Source organism: Rhamphochromis longiceps, linkage group LG2, assembly GCF_057381845.1.
Source record: "Rhamphochromis longiceps isolate RC_006_pf linkage group LG2, R_longiceps_female_GT1.1, whole genome shotgun sequence".
NCBI lineage: Eukaryota > Metazoa > Chordata > Actinopteri > Cichliformes > Cichlidae > Rhamphochromis > Rhamphochromis longiceps.
The window spans coordinates 42,158,495-42,178,958 of record NC_140558.1 but is presented as its reverse complement, the minus strand read 5'-3'; the positions used below and the strand labels follow the sequence as shown (position 1 = coordinate 42,178,958).

The 20,464-nt window shown below is 41.5% G+C and overlaps 3 protein-coding genes across 4 annotated transcripts; 2 read left to right on the top strand and 1 right to left on the bottom strand.

The window, feature by feature from the left end:
- The first annotated feature begins 2,050 nt into the window (after positions 1-2,050).
- On the top strand, positions 2,051-10,258 carry mcm7 (minichromosome maintenance complex component 7). Of its 2 annotated transcripts, none has more exons than XM_085429231.1 (15): positions 2,051-2,249; positions 4,329-4,408; positions 4,888-5,052; positions 5,156-5,280; positions 5,367-5,547; positions 5,895-6,032; positions 6,116-6,265; positions 6,358-6,472; positions 6,560-6,691; positions 6,928-7,011; positions 7,273-7,484; positions 7,608-7,873; positions 7,993-8,161; positions 9,224-9,333; positions 9,660-10,258. In XM_085429231.1, the coding sequence occupies exons 1-15, from the start codon at positions 2,219-2,221 to the stop codon at positions 9,871-9,873; spliced, it is 2,172 nt and encodes a 723-aa protein (XP_085285357.1). In that variant the 5' UTR covers positions 2,051-2,218; the 3' UTR covers positions 9,874-10,258. The 2 variants fall into 2 exon arrangements, with proteins under 2 accessions (XP_085285357.1, XP_085285348.1); XM_085429222.1 differs by lacking the exon at positions 2,051-2,249 and adding an exon at positions 3,559-3,680.
- A 1,437-nt stretch (positions 10,259-11,695) lies between these two features.
- and4 (actinodin4) lies at positions 11,696-14,421 on the top strand. Its single transcript, XM_085429211.1, has 4 exons — positions 11,696-11,756; positions 11,852-11,896; positions 11,993-12,153; positions 12,722-14,421. Exons 1-4 carry the CDS (start codon positions 11,702-11,704, stop codon positions 13,496-13,498), a joined length of 1,038 nt encoding a protein of 345 aa, XP_085285337.1. The 5' UTR covers positions 11,696-11,701; the 3' UTR covers positions 13,499-14,421.
- cops6 (COP9 signalosome subunit 6) lies at positions 14,133-20,443 on the bottom strand. Its single transcript, XM_085429198.1, has 10 exons — positions 20,239-20,443; positions 18,748-18,869; positions 18,509-18,640; positions 17,464-17,552; positions 17,145-17,207; positions 17,010-17,057; positions 16,789-16,903; positions 15,916-16,008; positions 15,599-15,699; positions 14,133-14,614 (listed from the first exon to the last, which is right to left on the bottom strand). The coding sequence occupies exons 1-10, from the start codon at positions 20,373-20,375 to the stop codon at positions 14,474-14,476; spliced, it is 1,041 nt and encodes a 346-aa protein (XP_085285324.1). The 5' UTR covers positions 20,376-20,443; the 3' UTR covers positions 14,133-14,473.
- Between the last annotated feature and the right edge of the window lie 21 nt (positions 20,444-20,464).

Genomic DNA, 20,464 nt, shown 5'->3' with positions numbered 1-20,464 from the left:
TTTTTAAGAACAGGCTCAAGACCCACCTTTTTAATTTAGCTTTTACTTAGCGTTTATTTATTTTTTTATGCTTATTTATTCTATCCGGTTATTCTATTATTAATTTAGGATTTACCTAATATTTTTTGATTTTATTCTTATTCATTTTTTAATCTTCTTACTCTATTTATATTTATATTTATATTGTATCCTGTTCTTATTTATTTTATCATTTTACCCTGTATATATCGTATTGCGTCATATCTCCAGTGTTTCCTCGGAGGGCGCTCTCTGCACCGGGGCTGTTATTGACCGTGGCTGCTGGGTCTCTGGGGTCCTCTCAGCCTGGTTGGGGGGCTCCTTGGCTTCCCTCCTGCTGTGTGCCCAGCCCGGAGGCTGCGGTCTGTGACCGGCTCCCGGTGCAGACGGCTCTCTGTTATAATGTTTCCTCACTTGGCTCATGCGAGCCCAGCCCAATTTTTACTCTTTAAGTGTGCGCGTGTGTGTATGTGTGTGTGGGTGGGGGGATATATGTGTATTGAGAGTGTGGGGAGTGAGTTGGAGGGTGGGGTGGGCTGCTTTTAACTATGTAAAGCACTTTGTGCTACATTTTTTCTGTATGAAAAGTGCTTTATAAATAAAGATTGATTGATTGATTGATTGATTGATTGAAGATATACGGTGGTATTTTACAGTGATCAAAAACCTTAAGAATCAGCTTTAGGTTTTCTCTATTTAATTAATCAAAACTTGAGGTTATTTATCTAGAAATTTTGACTTTCTCTGAAATGGCTTTAAAGTACTTGTCTGTCTTCCTCCCCTCACCCTCAACTGTTGTGATAAACGGCTAATTTATATAACTACTGTTGTGATTCAGCACTGTATACAGAAAATTAATTGGGAGGGGGGGGTGATTATTAGGCGTCTCAAAATTTATTCCTAGTTGTAAGTAACTTAAAGTTGAGCTGCTCAATAAGTCAAAGTTTTAAGACTCATCAAAATGTTGACTTGGCTATGACAGGCACTTTTAAGCCACAAACAAGCTTCCATACAACCTAATGACAATTAAAATGTGCGACATTTTCATTATATTTCCATATGTGAGAAAATGTCAGAAAAACATTTGCACATGTATGTTATAAAATGGGGAAATACTACTGAAGCGTAGAGCTGCCACCCAGGCAAAAGAAAAATACAAGTGTATCACGTTATAACGTGAAAGGTTTATTGTTCTAACAAGATACTTTTCCTGTTTGTACAATATACTTTTCACGTTTGAACAACATAATATCACGTTATTACAATATACATAATTATCACGTTCGTACAATATAAATATTATATTGTACGAACGTGATGATTATGTTCGTACAATATAATAGGAGATAAGATGTACCACAATGTAAGGAGTGCTCTGACACGTTGATAAATATGTTTTTTTTCCTTTCTCGCAGTCGATTAGATGAGATGATAAGGCTGTATGAAAAAATGTTCCTATTAAGTTTTGAACTGAACTGCCAGTAGCTTTTGGTGTACAATTCAAACACTGCAGATGTATTTGCTAAAAACAAACACAAATAATCTGTCACTAGAACAAACAAACAAAAAAGAATGACCATTCATATAAGGAAGGAATCAATTATCACGTTCGTACAATATAAATATTATATTGTACGAACGTGATGATTATGTATATTGTAATAACGTGATATTATGTTGTTCAAACGTGAAAAGTATATTGTACAAACAGGAAAAGTATCTTGTTAGAACAATAAACCTTTCACGTTATAACGTGATACACTTGTATTTTTCTTTTGCCTGGGTGGCAGCTCTACGCTTCCGTAAAATACAGCTGTAAATCATGACATTATGTTGGGTTCATTCGTTCCACGCTCACCCTGTTGACACTGGGTTGCGCATGAATCCAATCATCGCATTTCGCGCCATTCCTGACAAACGGGGCGGAAGTTCGCACAGTCAGGTGACACCAGACTGCCCGCAGTTTTCGCGCCACCACCGAATCCCGCCTCTCCCCGCCGAAAGAAGCGACTCTATTGGCTGAGGGAGACGTCAGACTCGCGCCACTTCTTGTACAGAGATAAGGGAGAAGCGCTGGCTGCTAGTGTCCGGTGTTAGTGAATTTTTTTTTTTAAAAAGACCGAGCTTTGAGATAAATTGCGTTTCTCCCCTCGCGTTTTTGGAAGTAAGTTATCTTAACTGAAGCGCAATACCTGCAATCATGGCTCGCAAGGATTACGAAGCAGAGAAAGGTAATGTTTCATCTTTAACGTCATGGCAGCAACAGGTTGGCCGTTTTAGTCAACTTTTTACCAAATGACTTCTAAAATCCCACACGAAACCTTGGTGAACGTATATCACGGGGTGTACTGGCTATGAAGTTGGATATAATATAAAATTTGATTTCATGTGCGAAAGCGCAACATTACCGCTTCGTTTCATTACTAACTCAACTTGAAAGAAAACAATGATAGAAAATAAATGAGTGCTTGCACATGGTGTCAAGAAACGCGCGACACACGGGAGCAGTGTTAAGAATAAGTTGCACAAACTTGTGTGAACATTAGCTATCCTCTTGATAACGACTTCGGTACTGTGTGTGTGTGTGTGTGCGTGCGCGCGCGCGCGCGCGCGACCGACAGAGGCTGTTGGCTCCACGGTGACCCGGATGGATCCTTAAACAAAGGAGCAGGCGCCACTGTGCAGCAGCAAGCACATGTCTCAACAGTTACACGAGCTGTTCGACTAAAGATAATCATTAATGTCGCGAAGTTTTTCATTTTTAATGTGTAACATTTAAAGTCAAAGATAAAGCACTAGGCTGAAAAGTTGATCATCTTTTCAGATAACTTTATAAAGGCCACTCAAATGCTAGCTAAGTTCATATCAAACGCGAGCGCAACCTTAACATTTAATGGTACACAATGGCAGTAAGTTAACCCCTACTTCGCTTTTTAATAACTGAATTTTATAATGTCCACATTTAGAGTTTAGTTGAGGTGTTTAAACGTCTTCAAATCGGGTTAACTAGTAACCGCGAGCTAGCTGCTGTCAGTTAACCTGTTAACGTGCTGTTCTGTGTTTAGCACGTTTACGCTGAGGGTCACAATATGTATATATATTTCTAAAAACGTAAGAAGACTCTAAATGATTGTTTACTTTGGGTAAACAAACTTTATTTCTGTTACACAAACATCTAAAAGGGCAGGGTTTTACTAAAAATCGACCATTATAACAACACCATCAACGTTACGTTACGGTAAGTTTAAATTTGCAGCGGTGCTTGAGGCACTCTAAAGGTCCGAATAAACTTCACAAACACCCGAGTCATCATTCGTGAATCTAACCGACCGCTTAAAGGCTGAAGTTTGTGGTGCATGAACCATCGATAGCATTAAGAAAGCTACTTCCACCGCCAAGAGATTAAGAGCAATAAGCTCGCAGTGATGGGGCTGCCTGCGCCTTGTGTTCAGTACACCCCGGCTAACCCTAGGCTAACATTAGAAGATGGCTGGCTGTGGTTTGAAAACAACAGCCGGGACTGTTTTTAAGAGCGGAGGGATGGCGGAGGGATACCGCGAGTGACTGGGCACAAAAAGCCATGTGCTGCTTTGTTTACAATAACATCCTCGAAGAGAGAAATAAAAAAAGCAGAGGTGCGGATTTGCTGCTACCGCGTCAAAGTAAGTGGAGTATTTTATTTATCACGGCCAAGAGTAGTTTCGTTTCTCGAAGCGCTGAATTAAATATTGTTAACAGTTGTGGCTCTTTCGAGAAGTGGGGGGATATTTTCCAAAAAAAAATGGACCCTGAACTGAGCGCGCCTGTTGTTGTATTTACATTATTGCCCAGAAGCTATCTGCTGCGTGTCGCCAGTTATTTCGCTCTAAAACTATTATGTGGAAACGTCAGAGCGGAGTTGGCATCATGTAACACATCAGTGGCAGTTTGTGCTTTACTGTAAGGCAGTAGTGACTCATCGAGATTACAGGATGCCATGTTACTCAACAAAGGGGGTCGTCGCAGGACAACAAATTAGCTCACAGTGTGTAGGCCCATTGCCGGTGGTGTTAATCAACAATTTAAACAGATTTTAAGCTCAGAAATAAGATTTATTGTTTAAAGGGAACTAAAGTAAACAGCCTTTTCTTTGTGTGTGTGTGTGTGTGTGTGTGTGTGTGTGTGTGTGTGTGTGTGTGTGTGTGTGTGGCTAACAATCAATCTCCACCTAGTGTTTGCTGCATGTGGCCTGTCTGGGTTTTTTTGTTTGTTTGTTTTCTCGTCTCCCTCCTGTTAAATTGTACTGAAGGTATTTTTTGGTTGTTTTGCAGAAAAATGCAAAAGGTTCCTGCAGGAATTTTACACAGAGGATGACAACGGGAAGAAGCTGTTCAAGTATGGAGCCCAACTTGTGAGTATACTACAGAAATAATGAGTATAGATTTAGTTTTCAGAGTTGGTTCATTGCAGATTTTTGATATTATTGCACTTAAAAGAAAAAGTACAAATCTGGTGTGCTAATGAGCGCTGATGCTTCACTGGTCAGTGAATAAAACATTTTAGCTACACTGTTCTTTGACACCATTTGTTGTCTTTACAAGCAGACATTTATGATTTGACAAAATCATAAATGTAAATGTTTATTTGAACTAGTTATTTTTGTTATAAGTAGAATAGTTTTGGGTGGATTGCATTAAAATGTAAAAGTGAAAGCAAAACTAAATGGCTCTTAATCAAGCTTCCATGTGAAAGATGGAAAAAGGCTCTTACCTATTTACGAAATGCATAATTCCCTTTTTGCTTCTAAATGTAGATGAAGGTGTGTTTGGCGTTAGTAGTAGCTGCAAAGATGGTTGTGTAATTGTTGGGTGATCATCTAATTAATTGCAGGTGGCGCTGGCCCACAGGGAGCGGGTGGCTCTTTTTGTGGATCTGGATGATGTGGCTGAAGAAGACCCCGAGCTGGTCGAGAGCATCTGTGAGAATGCTAAACGTTACACAGCGCTGTTTGCTGATGCTGTCCACGAGCTGCTGCCAGAGTACAAGGAAAGAGATGTATGTTGATCAGTTTAAGAAGTGCCAAAAATGAATTGCTATTGTGATTTTTGGCCAGGATTAATGCGTCTATTTTTTATTTTATTTTTTTTTAAATACATAGATTATTGCCAAAGATTCTCTGGATGTGTACATTGAGCACAGGCTGATGATGGAACAAAGGGGTCGTGACCCTGCAGATACAAGAGACCCTCGTAATCAATACCCGCCTGAACTCATGAGGAGATTGTAAGTTGAATCGGATTCAGAGCTGAGCTTTTACTGCATGTCTTTATTTGTCCTTTGATTATACAACTGTGAACTTCTTCCCACAGCGAGCTTTACTTTAAAGCTCCAAGCACCTCTAAACCCAAAGTGGTGCGTGATATTCGAGCCGACAGCATCGGTCACCTGGTTGCAGTTCGGGGTATTGTGACTCGAGCGACTGAGGTCAAACCGATGATGGCCGTGGCTACATACACATGTGACCAGTGTGGCGCTGAGACCTACCAACCAGTAAGACGGTTTTTAATCATCTATACCATAGGTGTCGAATCCATACCAAATTACTATTAGAGCTGGCCTACTGGTATTACACAGCTAATATATATATTGTTTAGTATTAAGCTTTGCTTGTTCCATATTCAGTTTTTCAGCAAAACGTGTTTGAGTCCATAAGAAAAGATTCATTCTTATATCTGGAGGAATAAATATATTTCAATAAATATTAACGTTAGCCCGCGACTTTGTTCCAGTTTTGAATTTTGGCCCACTGTGTGTTTGAGTTTGACACCCCTGATCTATACATCTATATGCTTTCACAGGAACAAAGTTTTTCATCGTATCCTCTCGTTTTCCTTCAGATCCAGTCTCCTTCCTTCATGCCGCTTGTTATGTGTCCCAGCCAAGAGTGTGTCACCAACAAATCTGGAGGGCGACTGTATTTGCAGACGAGAGGCTCCAAATTCATCAAGTTCCAGGAACTGCGTATTCAGGAACACGTAAGAAACTCCCAAACTTGTTATGTTTGTATTCAGTTGTTTTGGTTAACATTAGCTCACAAGTTTTGTCTGGTATTACACAGAGTGACCAAGTACCTGTTGGAAACATCCCAAGGAGCATGACGGTGTACGTGCGTGGCGAAAACACACGTCTTGCCCAGCCAGGAGACCACGTAGCCATCACAGGAATCTTCCTCCCTCTGCTGCGCACAGGCTTCAGTCAGGCTGTTCAGGTATAATCTGCTTGTCAAAGTACACATGGGCTACTGCAATAATCTCATCTCCAGAAAGAAACTGAAATGTATTGTGGTTTTGCTCTTTTCAGGGTCTCCTGTCAGAAACCTATCTGGAGTGTCACAGCATTACACTCATGAACAAGACTGAGGATGATGAACTAGGTAACGAGGAGCTGACCGATGAGGAGTTGCGAAGCATCACAGGTCTGTTTGTTGGACATCACTACAATAGGAACACATAAACTGAGACCTTGGTCTTTAGTGTCTGAGGTGAATTTTTTTTCTTTATAGATGAAGGATTTTATGAGAAGCTAGCTGGCTCCATAGCGCCAGAGATCTATGGACACGAAGATGTGAAGAAGGCTTTGCTGCTGTTGCTGGTTGGAGGAGTGGAACAGGCTCCCAAAGGCATGAAAATCAGAGGTGAGGACAAACAAGATTATAACGGCAGAATCCTTTTCTTCTGTTTCATCATATTGTAACATAGCTTTCTAATACTAATTTGAATGTATAATTTTAATATAATTTATGCTCCTTTATCACGCTGGCACAAGACCAAACTTTTTTATTCCATAGGTACATTTCTTTGAAGTTGTTTTTCCTCATTAAATGTTGTAATCACTGCAGTGCTCTTACTCCGTTGTCTCTTCTTCCTCAAGGCAACATTAATATCTGCCTGATGGGAGATCCAGGAGTCGCCAAGTCCCAGCTGCTGTCCTACATTGATCGTCTGGCTCCTCGAAGTGAGTCCTGTTTGTTGTCCCCTATCTGGTTTAATGCTTTATCTAGTATGGCGTTTACTTTCCATTAGGTCCTACACTGTGACGGCTTAACTTCTGGTGGGATAGTTTGATTAGAGCACTCGCTTTTTGTTTTAATGCAAAGTTTTGAATGCCAACAGCCTGTCATATAATTGGAAGTTTTATTCTGAGTGAAGCTTGAAGTATTAACCGTTTGATCAACAGCTAATTGTAGCTTTTTCTTGTTCCCTGTCTGCTGTTCAGGCCAGTACACAACAGGTCGTGGTTCATCTGGGGTCGGTCTGACTGCGGCAGTGATGCGTGACCCCCTAACCGGTGAGATGACTCTAGAAGGAGGAGCCTTAGTTCTGGCTGACCTGGGCATCTGCTGCATTGATGAGTTTGATAAGATGGCGGATGCAGATCGAACCGCCATCCATGAAGTCATGGAACAACAGACCATCTCCATTGCTAAGGTATCCTTAATTACTGCCAGTACTCGGGGGGGGGGGGGGGAGAAAGAGTATTAGGGGAAGTATCTGGAAACATTCAATGCCTGTTTAACATCCACACTCAAGTTTATTTAATCTCCCTACCAGGCTGGCATCATGACCTCCCTCAACGCCCGTTGCTCTATTCTAGCAGCAGCTAACCCCGCCTATGGCCGCTACAATCCCCGGAAGAGCATCGAGCAGAACATTCAGCTGCCAGCTGCTCTGCTCTCCCGTTTCGACTTGCTGTGGCTCATCCAGGACAAACCAGATGCTGATGCTGACCTGCGTCTGGCCCAGCACATCACCTACGTGCACCAGCACTCCCGTCAACCGCCCTCACACTTCACCCCTATTGACATGAAACTGATGAGGTGAGAATTTGCATGTTTAAAAATGAACACATGAAGGTTATTGTTGTAGCTCAGAATTTACTTCAAATAGGTCTGCGTAATAGGCAATATTAACTAATGACAAATGTAATTTCCATCAGGCGTTATATATCTCTGTGCAAGAAGCGGCAGCCTATGGTGCCCGAGTCACTGGCCGATTACATCACTGCTGCTTACGTGGAAATGAGAAAAGAGGCTCGGGTCAGCAAAGACACCACCTTCACCTCTGCTCGTACGCTCCTCTCCATCCTGCGCCTCTCCACTGCACTGGTAAGAATTCCACATCCACTTGAGTAGTAGTGGGTGGCTGGAAACATTTAGAGGCCAATCTCACTGATTGAACTCCTGCAGGAGGGTTATAATTTTGTCAGACATTTGTTTTAAGAAGTGAAACAGGGTTACAATTGTTTTTCATCAAACTTCAGTGGAACTTACATTTGCAGACAAGTGTCGTATGGGGTTCGGTTGCACAACTTTTGTGGAGCTTTTAATGGAATTAAATTGTCTTGATCGATCGTCCAGTGTGGGATAAAGTGCTTACAGTGCAGGTAGTGATGATAATCTGGCCTACTGCATTGTGAGCACTTCTTTCCCACGCTGGACAAAAATCTCTGACTGCCAAAACCAGTCCCAGTAGCAAAAACGCTACACCCACTCACAACATGAATATTATTAAAAAAGCTTGAATTAAGTCTGTCTTGTATCATCTCTGCCTCTGGTTGTCAAAAGTGCTGTTTGTGCAGGTAGCAGTCATCCACCTACTGCAAAACCAGCACTTCAGGTTAACAGGTAGGCAATATGCTGCACACAGATGTCCACAAGGGGGCAAAACACAGCCACAAGCAGTATTGGTGCCACAGCTGCACATCAGCTTATTTGTGTGTTTTCAGATGACTCATTTGGTATTTTCCTCTTCATGACCACGAGGGAGCTGCTTTAATGTCTTTGCTGATCCTGGCCAGCTTTGCAGGGTGGGCAGTCAGCCTGTGTGCATAAGGACCAGCTGTGCAAACCCATGCAAAACTGACCATGGCCAGGACTGTCATCAGTGTATTCTACAAAAATCCCAAATTGATCATAACAGTATTCAGATGGGATCTTTTGTGTGCTGTTTTGATTTCATGCTATAGAGAGACTAGCTGGTGTTGAGAGGCGGAGACTTGGGCAATTGCCGGGCATCCCAGAGGGCATTGCACTTGTCTCGGTCTGACAGTGCCGGCACAGCGCAGCCTAAGTTGAGATGGATATTGTAGGATTATTTTTAACTCTTATTCGTGCATTCACTCAAACTACAGTCTTAGCATTATCTTCACCTTTAACTCCCTACTTCAGGCTCGACTTCGCATGATGGACACCGTAGAGAAGGAAGATGTAAACGAGGCCATGAGGCTGATGGAGATGTCCAAGGATTCATTACAGGCTGACAAATCCAGCACCACAAGGTTAGAGCTAAAAACCAGGCCTGTTTTTTAAATATGGCTTTCAGTGAGCTCAGACTAACATGACTGGATGTCATCTGATTCAGAGCTGTTTTATGAGTTTCTTGCATGTCCTGAAGGAAGCTGTAAAACTTGCTTGATTTTTATGGAGCTCTGTTCACACGACAGCATGTTCAAAACGAGCAGGAAATGTAGTTTGTGCATTCGTACGTGTACATGTAGTATGTTTACATGCCTTACTTTGTGCCATTTCTGAGTAGGTTTATTCAAAATTCCTTGAGGCTTTAAAGTTAACTTTTTTTTTTTAATATCTGCTTTCTCATCTGCAGGACGCAGCGACCGGCCGACGTCATCTTCTCTCTGGTGCGCGAGCTCGCCGCAGAGGGCCGTGGAGCCGGTGGGTTGGTTCGCATGGCTGAAGCAGAGCAACGTTGCGTCTCTCGTGGCTTCACGCCCGCCCAGTTCCAGGAGGCCTTGGAGGAGTACGAAGAGCTGAACGTGTGGCAGGTCAACCAGGCCCGCACGCGCATCACTTTCGTCTGAACAACCCGGGACACGCCTTCATGCACATTTTGTTTCAGTCACCTGAGGGAGGGTGGGGGACTCTTTGTTGTGGGTTTTCTACAGACTTGTAATGAGGTTAAGCATTTTGTAAGTCCAGCAGATGGAAGATTCTTTTTAAATATGACTCTTATTGTGAGAATTCCAGCTAATGGAAACCCAGAACTCCCGAAGAATCCTGTTAACAGTACCTTGCTTGTAAATATGTACGTCAGAAGTTAGTATTGTGAAGTATTTCCTGTGGTTTGGCTGCAAGCATCCGTTTAACATTGAGCATTTCTGTACATTTTATACTTGATGATGCAAATCAGACAAATTTATATTGAGCCTTGTATTGTGAGAGTTAAAATAAAATGATGGTTCAATACTCTGCCTGGTGCCGAGTCTTCTGTGCACATAATGTGGGATGAAGAAATGTGTATGAACACCTGGTTTCACAGTGGGGACGCCTCGCTAATCCTTTGAGTAACGCCTGCCCACAGAACATACAGGTCTGCAAGTCACAATTTTCATGTTGAAAGACAAAACCCGCATGACTTTGGGTTTGTGAGTCACTGAACCAAAGATTTCAAAAGGCTTGGATATTCAGAAAAGGCAACAAATGTTTAATGCTGCCAAATCTAGCTTTCAAAACCGCAAGCTTCCAAGCTGTATGATGAATGATCCTGTAACCCACTAACACATTGTATGCACTGTCTCGGTAGAGTAACTAGTAATCATGTGTCACCTAAATGTTTTGGTCTACTGATGACATGTATCTAAATAATTGCATCTAATACAGCAAGAAGCTAAAACAATGTAAACTTGGAAATTATATTTTCATCATGGACATTATTCACAATCTATTTATCACATTTGACATCGTTATGATTGGGGAATGTGGGAGAATAACATTAAACTGACCAGTGTGTGTTATTGCATGTATGTTTAGTATGACGGCCTTCAGTAAGAATGCAGTCTGAGTATTGAACATGCCGAGACAAAGGCGGCTTTTTCTGTAGATAGCTGTCCTGTGTTCAAAAAGCAGGTGTTCACTGGGTAAAAATAACCTTTAGAAACCGGTGGTGTTTCAGAAATCTGTGAAGTCTCATTATGAATGTATGTTTAAGGCAACATGGGTTGTCATCTATGTTTTTTGTAAGCTTTTCTGGCATGGATATTGTGTTAGTAGGCAGCATTTTCACTACGGTTGCAGTTGCCCCAGCAGGTGATGCTTCACTTCCACACTTAATGGGGAGTTTCCATTTGAAGTCTGTTTTGTTTTATGGCTTTGCTGCAAAGGTCCTGAGGCTTTCTGTTCTTAATTGGCGCCAAAGGCCCCACATTAAAGTGTATTAAAAGGAAGGTGGAGACAAGATTTCGGTCTCAAAGTCGGTAGAGTCCGATTGGATAGAAGATAATGTTACAGGGTAACCGACGCAGAGATGTGTATTTAACCCACTCAGCCTTGTTCAGACCAGTGAAGACTGCCTCCCGAGTCAGGTGAGTAAAACGGGCAGATGTGTTTTCTTTACAATATTGGGTCGTGCAATAAGAAGCAAAAATATAATTTGAATTAATAAAGTTATTAATTGCAAGCCACATTTATATTCTACAGTCTATATTAATCTTTGCATTTAGAGCATCAGATTGCAGAACAGTTTTACCTGAAGACATATTTTTATGTCTTACAATTGAATTTTGGTATTAGACACATACCTTTGTTAAATGTGTAGATGTGAAATGTAATTGATTCAGAGTTATTTTGTACGAACTAACAGTTTTCCTCAAAATGATCATTTCCTTTTCTTCATGATCACAGAGGTTCAAGATGATTTCTTCATCGTGCTTGGTGGGGGCACTCTTCTGTCTTGTGTTTCTCCCAGGTCTGCTCTGCTTCTTTTACTTCACAATGTCACAGGTTCACCTCTCAAAAACAATCAAAATCAACATCCACAAATTATTTTTCATCCTCTTTCAGGCCTGCTGGAGGCCAAATCTTTGTTGAATGTCATAAAGCAGGAACGTAAGTTAAAAAAGAACAATTTTCTGAGGCTTTATGCAGCGGTGCTGTTTTTCCAACTGTTTTTGAAAGACTCAGCTTCATCTCCTCTTTTTACAGAGATGGTCCCTGTAGGCGATGTTAGCATTGATGCAGAGAAAGCAAATGATTTTCTGACTCACTCCAGACCAAAGCGTAATGCGGACCCTCGGTGGTACAGAGGAAACCCAGACTTCCAGGCTTACTACAAATACTACAGCAGCATCGGACACACTGAGGGGGTAAGAAACACTTTGGGCTTCCTGGGGTAGCCCAAATATTCACCGTCTATATAAGCACCTCAGAATGTGTCACTGTAGGTGTTCTTTATTTTAAACATTCTTTGTAGTAACAGAAAACTGTGACAAGTCACCTTTGCAGACCAGCAAATGTAAGATTTTAGCTAATAAGGATGTTAAATTTTGAATTCAGTCCAGGTTCTGGTTGTTTAAAATCAGCACCAACATGTTGTATCTGGATGTGGAAGATTTTAAATCTAAACCTTCATAGTTTAAAAAAAAGCAGGAAGAAAAAAGATTTTTCATTTTGATCTCAGAGGGTCGGGATTTTGGGATTCAAAACACATCACCTCTCGGCTTAGTCGAGAAGTGCGATTACAACTGAGCTTTTTAATTTAAAAACACATATAATCATGAACGATTTCAGATTTTAAATGTGTCTCAGGGTTTCTTTCTTAACCAACTGAAGATTATAAATCTACTTGTGGCAGCTTTTTTTTTTTTTTTGCAGTTTGATGCTACATAAATAAACCTGAGTTTGTCTTTCCTTTACTCTTTTTCCGCCTCTCAGCTCTATGAGATCGACAAGCTGCGAATGCTCTACCAGCAGATGAGGTACCTGGAGCACACCTACGGCCCTGATGCTTCCTATTTCCAGAGCAAACTGGGAGTGCCTATGATCATGTGTGACCCAGCCACAGACAAGAAGTGCAAAGTTGTTGCTCCTCCTCCTCCTCCACCGCCAATGAAAGGGGTCCCAAGACCCACAGAGCCTCCTGCTCTTCCTATTGCTCCAGCCATTTCACAGGCCGATGTGCTCTACCTGTGTAACCAAAAGGACCCCCTCTGCAAGCCTCACATTGTCTACATGCCTACAGGTGCAGTACCTGTGCTCTGTGACCCTCGGTACCACCCCCACTGCACTCCCCAGAAGGTTGCACCAGCTCCCGTGGCAGTGCCTCAACCACCTCCTCCTAAGAAATCTGGCCCACCTCCCCCAGTCTTTGTCAAGAAGTCTCCCCCAGCTCACATCCGCACCTTTAAGGGCATGGAGTACGATTGTGACCCCTACTGGGATCCCGACTGCCTGATTGACAACCCACCCAGGCCCATCAAAGGAAAGGTTGTGGTCCCGCCACCCCCTCCGGTCGAGGAGGAAGAAGAGGAGGAACATGTGGAGGAGCCAGCACCTCCTGCACCCATTAAGAAAGTAACCTACTACCCTCACCCTTACTACTACCAGCACCCTCTACCCTACAACCCCAGGGATGATCTGTACGATCCAGCCCGCTTCCAGTACCCACGGCCTGCTGATGCTGCTGATGAGCCTGCAGAGGAGAGCCAGTAAAACATCCAGAGGGAGCAAAACAGACTATGAAAACATCCAAGTTGCACACTTTCACATCTTTTATATGTAATGTCAATAAAACCAATGTCTTAGCGCATTTTTAGATGCAGTGTAATTACATCGATGACTCAATGTGTAACTGCCAGTATGTGAAAAACCAATTTTCTTTTTGACAAGAATAAATTGTAACAAATCAGTTTTTCACCAGCGAGTAGCATTTTGAGTTGGAATATCCTTTTTGAAAGGTGCAAAGTAGCCTCAAAGGGAAAGCTTTGCTCCACCCATTGCCACATGGCAGGTAAAAATCACTTGTGAAGTACCAGCATGCATGCTGGGAGGCCATTATGTCTGTTCTGCTGTACATTTAATAGCCAAATAAATGCTGACTCCTGTTATTTTCCATACACTCTGGAGCAATAAGTCACCCTGCAGTCTTTTTCCTGCCTCTCTGTCCAAAACCTATAAGGGCAATCAAACAGCAGGAACACAACTTCAGTGGGTGATCTGCAAACGTGCTGCTACTGCCAATAAACCTCCAGCTAGGCGAGCTCCACGTAGCAGACTTTCATGTGCTCATTTAAAAGTGCAGCTCTGACTTTTTTTAATGTGCTTCGTTGACAGAAGATTCAAAGTCTCATGGGGAAAAAAACGAAAAATCAGCAGATCATTTATTACATACAGGAACATGAAACAGTAAAACAAACTGGGTAAAATAACAGAACGTTCATGTACAGTGGACTCATTGCTGTGCAGACCCACCAAACAGATGAGTGACTTTGTACATAGCTTTTAATGATCGGTGCTTTTAGATACACTTGTGGTTGGAATTTTTTAACTGCTCTGAAAAGCTACGGTTGGTTTAAGAACTGCTTTTTAGCTAATCAAAGTAGAAACAGACAAAAAAAAAACAAAGAAAAGAAAAAGACAGAACAGAGAATAATAAACTGCGGTGCTCGTTTTGATTCTCTGCTTTGCTCAAAAGAAGAGTCCTCTCATCCTCCGGCCGATGCCCTGTCTGTCGTACAGGACGTTGAACTTGTTGATGAACTGATTCATACTGTTGCAAGTCTTGGTGATAGTGCCTAAGTAGGCCATGAGGCCGACGTCATTACATTGCTGCAGGGTAAACAGAAGAACGGCGTCAGGGAGTTCTCACTTTTACAGCACAATGAACAGTAACATCATCACAACAAGAGATATTTAATCATAAATTAATTTTTCCTTGTGACTCAGACTTCTTATCTTATCTAACTGACCATCTTTTATTGCTGCTTTCATTTTATTATTGTAGTATTCGATGTCGATGACAGCAAAACGTGCAGCAAAAAGGGTGCAGCTACACTTTGATAAAATGAGATGTGAGCTTTGATTTTAGGATTGTGTTTGTCTTCTGTTTTTGGACCCAGTACTTGGGAACACTGGGAAAGATTTATGTAATGTGGGTAAAAGTAAACAAATAGAGAGTGGAGTACACTGTGTAAAAGTGACTAAATAATCACCAGCTGTAAAAATACATCCCACTGCTCCGTTAATTTCTTGTACACTGGCAGATTATTAAAAAAAAACAATGGAAAAATACCTAAAATGACTTCACGCGTCTTGCATAGAACTTATCAAACTGAAGATTGGTGACTTTTTGCAATACAGTTGCACGATTTAGGAGCTGCTTTTCATTTATTTTCTATCTCATCAAAAATGATCCACATGCTTTATGTGGCTGGTGCAGCAATGGGGTCAGTTTATAAACTGACGCATTTGTCTTTACATCTTTACCAACTACAGCAAATGCTTGAAAAGTACTTTGAGCATTTTATGTGTCTCGATACGCAACGAAAATTTATTTGGCTCTAAACTGTCCACTGAAACACTGTAGTTCCATCTTTATAATTACATGTAAACACATCACATTTGAATACACTGATCCCTGAATCGCGTGTTTCCCTGCCTGTTAACTGTTACAATGCTGCTAAATATTAGCTATATTTAAAAACTGTTACCAAAGAGAGGCAAGTTAGATTATTCCTTTTCTCATTTTTCCCGGGATTTTGACCTGCCTTGGTCCATCTGTGTGTGTGTGAAGGAGCAACAAAGATTACTTACATCATAGAAGTCAGTTTTGAATTTTATGGTGCTGAGGACTGGCAGTCTGTGGCACAGGGCGTTTGCTTCTCGAAGGATCTCATGATTAAATGGCACCTCGCCTGTGAGAAACAAATAAACAGCACGCTGGAAAATGTTGAGTTTGTCAAGAAACTGTCAAACAGAAGCTTGTAATTACAGAGGGGCATGTTTGAGGGGCCTCCTTTAAAAAAAAATGAAGGAGAGGAAACATCTCATTTAAAAACATCTGCTTTTCAGATTTATTTTCACATTCTTCGCTCTCACTCAGTCATTAAACGACCCCCTCATCCTCTCACCTGCTTCCACGGCTTTGACGTACTCTAGAATGATCTTCACTCGGCTGTGGAGCATCTTTATCGCACTGTGCTGGGCTATAAGGTGTTCAGCAACTAACACAGAAGAAAGACACCAAACAACACAGTTAAACCCCGATTCATTTTGATGGTGACCAATAAGACGCAGGTCACAGGACAGCTGACTGATGGAGGAGACACCATGTGACACCATGCCCTAACTGACAGCTTGTTACACCTCATTTAAATCATTTATTTCTGGGTTTACATGGTTGTACAATGTAAAAATTTCCCCCCAGTGTGAGGCAGAAAGTTTGGAGAGCTACTGTAAAACCCTGAGGGAGAAAATTCAGCTGAAAGCATCTAATCCGTGGATCCTGCCACCATGCATGTGGCAGCCCATGGCCTAGGTTCACCTCTTTTTTGACTTTGCCCCCTTCCTAACATGACTTTAACACTTGAGAAGCTCTAGTATGCATCACAGAGGCATGAGTGCAGAAAGACAAAACTAGAGAACGGCCAAACTGAAATTGTAGAAGGTGTTTTTGCTGTTGTTGTATTTTTTTTAGTCATACCTCGTATCACAAATCATTTGTATATTGCATTTTTTAAAGGAAACACATTTTCATAAAAAGTAGTCAAGTCTGCCTTTAATCTTTGACAACAGCGCCTCTAACCGTTTCTAAGCCTAGAAACTCAACAAAGCTACAAAAGCCATTTCCTTTGGATTTGAAGCTGGAGAAAAGCTCTGATTTACCACCTTTTGTGGCTTATTGTTAAATAAAGAATGCTTAATTGGCAACAATTCATGACTATGATCAGTGTGTAGCTAGTAGAACATGTACAAGTAATTCTTGAGGCAACAGCTTGTCTTGCCTGTTGAGTTTTCTCCAGTGCCGGTGGCCGTCATACGAGCTACGTGGTCAACGCCAATTCTCTCCGCTTCCTCTGTGGCCAGAGTGTACGTCAGCTCAGCAAATAACATGGTGGCCTGAAAACAAACAAACAAACAAAAACAATACATATCAGATGAAACTGAAGCATCTGTGGCAATCAAGATTAGACGTGCACTAGATAAAAGTGGAAGTAAACTATACCTCGCCACTGATGATGTCAATGACAGATTCATAAACGCTAACAGGAAGCTGTGGGACAAAAGAACACTGTTTAGAGCAGAGGCGTTTGTGTTTGTACCAGTGACATCGTTGCTGAAACAATGCAAATGAACTCACGTCCGTGTGTTTGGTCATTGGGTTAAGCTTCAGGAAAAGAGGGCTCTCAATGATCTCGCACACCTGCCAGGAAGTAGAGAAATGAGGGTAAAAGCAAACGATCTGAAATATCCAGCATCATGTACTTGTGTGTAGACTCTATAGCAGTATAAAGGCATGTGTTAACGTACAACACAAGTGGAGCAGGTGTGTATGGGGTTTTAAGATATTTAAAAGCTTAAAAGTGATACATTTTGCTTCTGAAACATTCATGGTCACAGTACACGTGTCAAAACATCGACATCCTGCCACCTGTCAGTGGGCTTCAGTGTCTGCCTACCTGCTTGTGAATGTGGATATCTGACTGGTCTGGAGGACCACCTGTGGTGTACCAGCCCAGAAACTCCATGTCTTTGAAGACCTGTTTGACTGAGAGACCAGAGGACAAATGTAAAAACAAAATGATCTGATGACTTGACTTACTGATAAATAAATATCTGAGAGGGGCTTGGAGAACATAGTCATCAACGAACTCTCTCACAGTGACATGAAAACTGAAGAGATTTTTTTTTTCTCATGCTCCACTTTTTTCAAGGTTACAGCAGTTAACTAAACAATATAGTGAACTTACGAAACAAACTACAGGTTTAAGTCTTTGTCATTTTAATAAAATGTGTTAAAAAATACAAATTAAAAAAAAAACCCTGCTTGATGAGGCTTTGTTGCAAATGCTTACAGAGGCTCGGGATGTCTCCACGACTGTGAGTCAACTGCCTTCATAAAGAGTTGTGTTTTTGTTATAATCACTGTTCTGATTTTCTGGAAATTAACAGGAACTGACTTGAAAAAAAAAATTACAAAATCCAAAGCAAGAGGCAGAGATCGAGAGTTTTGGTAGTTTTTATGTCATTTTGACCAAAAGACTTGTGTGTAAATCATTTACTTATGGCTCAACAACTGGATCCAATGCTGCCATCTTTTGGTCAAGTGTCAGGAATCTCCCTTCACGTGTTTTACTCCTTGCACATCCAAACATATTAACAATGTATCTGTACTCTTTGGGAACTGAAACTCCAAAACTACAGAGTCCCATTCTGGCGTTCAAGACTTATCAATTGTTGTACTGTTTATTGTTCTTCGTGTGGGAAGGTCAGAACACAGATAGAAAATGTCTCAATTTAATAAAGGAGGCAAGGACAAAACTAGAGTCTAAGTCTAGAAAAACAAATCACGACAAACTGACGTGTGAACTGATTTTCCTGAATGATGATTACGCCAGTGTTACTAATTTTAGCACAACTCCAGCTACCGAACAACTGAGTCATCAAAGAAGATGCACACACAAATATGTGCATTATTGTCCTTAACACTTGAACAAAGCTTACACTGTTCCTCCTTGGTGTAGTAGTACTCCTTGTCAATGTGCACTTTGTCGTCTATGGTGTGAGACAGCAGCTCAAAGGAGTTCATCACCTCGATGTTTCGACCCTCCTGTTTCCCAATCAGAGCTCCTATCACTGAGCAGAGACAAACACAACAGCATATGTTTATCTTTAACTTAGACTTTTATTCCATAAGCCCAATATATATGTGATAGGATAATGTGTTGTTTTTTCACACATACCCTGCATCGGTCGGCCCTCCTGCGAGCGGATGCGTATCCAGTGATCGGATATGTTTAGGATAACCAGAGGGTGTAAGGCCACAGAAACACTCCCAGTGACCCCTGAGGCCATAACACTGGGGCTGGCTACAATCACACAAAGACACAAACATGATTGGGATTAACAGTATGTCAATGACAATATATAAAAAAGTCAAAAAACTTGTTAACTGGAAGCACTTTGTCAAATTCAAACAATTACCGGAAAGCCAGACAAAGAGTTTCCATCTCAAATCAACCATCGCAGAATTTTATCGTCACAAACTGTAAAATTTTACCTTCGTATGATATCAATGAAAATGTGTCGATGGACCATTTTTGAAAAGAATACATCTTGAAAAATGTTTGATATATGAAGCTACAAATTCACAGCAACCAATATATATGTATCCAATCTGTGGACCATAGCCTTTTTAGGCAAATCTGAGATAGTTGTGCAAAAGGGCAACAGTGACCCAGGTACAAACGGAAATACTTCTTCAAATCCAAATAATTACTGGAAAATTAGGAAAAAAGCAACAGTGATGAACCAAAAGTGATTAATATGGTCCAATCAGATTAACTGGAAAGTTAATCAACAATGGATCAGCCCTGTTTCGGTATACGTCTAATCAAACTGCATGTATATGTGGAACACAAGAAAATAAGCAGAGACACATCAATAGCGGTAAATCAGTATGGACCCAAAACAATCAATAACGTTTGACCAATGCATAACAGACAAAATAATAAGAGAGATTATTTACACTCGGATTGTAGCTGATGACAATAATCACTGAGCTCCAGAGCCAAGCAACAGTACACAGTTTTCTTTCCATTCAAAATAAGTGACTGGATATATCCTTTTGGCATTAATCATCTGTTTAGTTTGGCACAAACGATCATTCTCAGGATCGTTCCTAAAAGGTTAAATAGCATATACAATCATAAAACGAGTTCCACAGTTTCCCAACAGGACACCTGGACAGGTAGATGAGTCAGCGAGGTGCCCAATGACAGTTTATAAAGTTAATAAAACGCGACTCTGAGCGGTCGCCCTATGCTCGCTACATACAGTCATTTTAATGTATATGTAACTATTCACACAGATATAGGCCTGCATGTCGGTTTCTCTTATGTATAGCTAATGTTGACGTGTTTGGTGTTGCAGCACTGCCACAGCATTTTAATCAACTGCACATGATGTTAGCTTTTACTTCAAATTTCTGATGCAAACTCCTGTGGCAAAGCAGAGGGAACTGCCTGAAATATCCACACAGTGATGAATGTACTGACAGCTTCACAGAGCTGAGTACGTTAACCTGCTATGTCAGCGAGCAAGCTCCTTACGACCCTTTAACACCACGGAGTCGCCACTTCCGCTCACTTATAACACACAAAACAACATATACGGCAACCTGCGCGCAGGTTTTGGTTGGTGTGGACAGAAACGATGAGATGAGGGATAAATACTCGCCTGCCCCATCCACTTCCATTCCTCCACCATTGCTGGTCGCCATCTTGTCCGGTAATCCGCGCAGGCGCAGTGGACTGTTGATGCAAAGGACGTTAAGTGGCTCTTCGCGGGGCTCTTTTTTAAAACAAACCATGCCGCATATTCACGGTCATAAACCTGATGGGAGTTTATAGAAACATAGGCTCTTTGGGTCGGGGAACGTTGTGTTGAGCTTAAAGCCGC

What these genes read in the sequence shown, in the direction of transcription:
- mcm7 (XM_085429222.1), top strand. Translation starts at nt 3,599, where the DNA reads ATGTGCTGCTTTGTTTACAATAACATCCTCGAAGAGAGAAATAAAAAA. An exon ending in TTTGCTGCTACCGCGTCAAA is followed by an intron (nt 3,681 to 4,328) that starts GTAAGTGGAGTA and finishes GTTGTTTTGCAG; the next exon opens with AAAAATGCAAAAGGTTCCTG. An exon ending in TGATCGTCTGGCTCCTCGAA is followed by an intron (nt 7,012 to 7,272) that starts GTGAGTCCTGTT and finishes TCTGCTGTTCAG; the next exon opens with GCCAGTACACAACAGGTCGT.
- and4 (XM_085429211.1), top strand. Translation starts at nt 11,702, where the DNA reads ATGATTTCTTCATCGTGCTTGGTGGGGGCACTCTTCTGTCTTGTGTTT. An exon ending in CTGTCTTGTGTTTCTCCCAG is followed by an intron (nt 11,757 to 11,851) that starts GTCTGCTCTGCT and finishes ATCCTCTTTCAG; the next exon opens with GCCTGCTGGAGGCCAAATCT. An exon ending in GCATCGGACACACTGAGGGG is followed by an intron (nt 12,154 to 12,721) that starts GTAAGAAACACT and finishes TCCGCCTCTCAG; the next exon opens with CTCTATGAGATCGACAAGCT.
- cops6 (XM_085429198.1), bottom strand. Translation starts at nt 20,375, where the DNA reads ATGGTTTGTTTTAAAAAAGAGCCCCGCGAAGAGCCACTTAACGTCCTT. An exon ending in GGAGGGCCGACCGATGCAGG is followed by an intron (nt 18,641 to 18,747) that starts GTATGTGTGAAA and finishes GTCTCTGCTCAG; the next exon opens with TGATAGGAGCTCTGATTGGG. An exon ending in TCAAAACTGACTTCTATGAT is followed by an intron (nt 14,615 to 15,598) that starts GTAAGTAATCTT and finishes TTTACCCTGCAG; the next exon opens with CAATGTAATGACGTCGGCCT.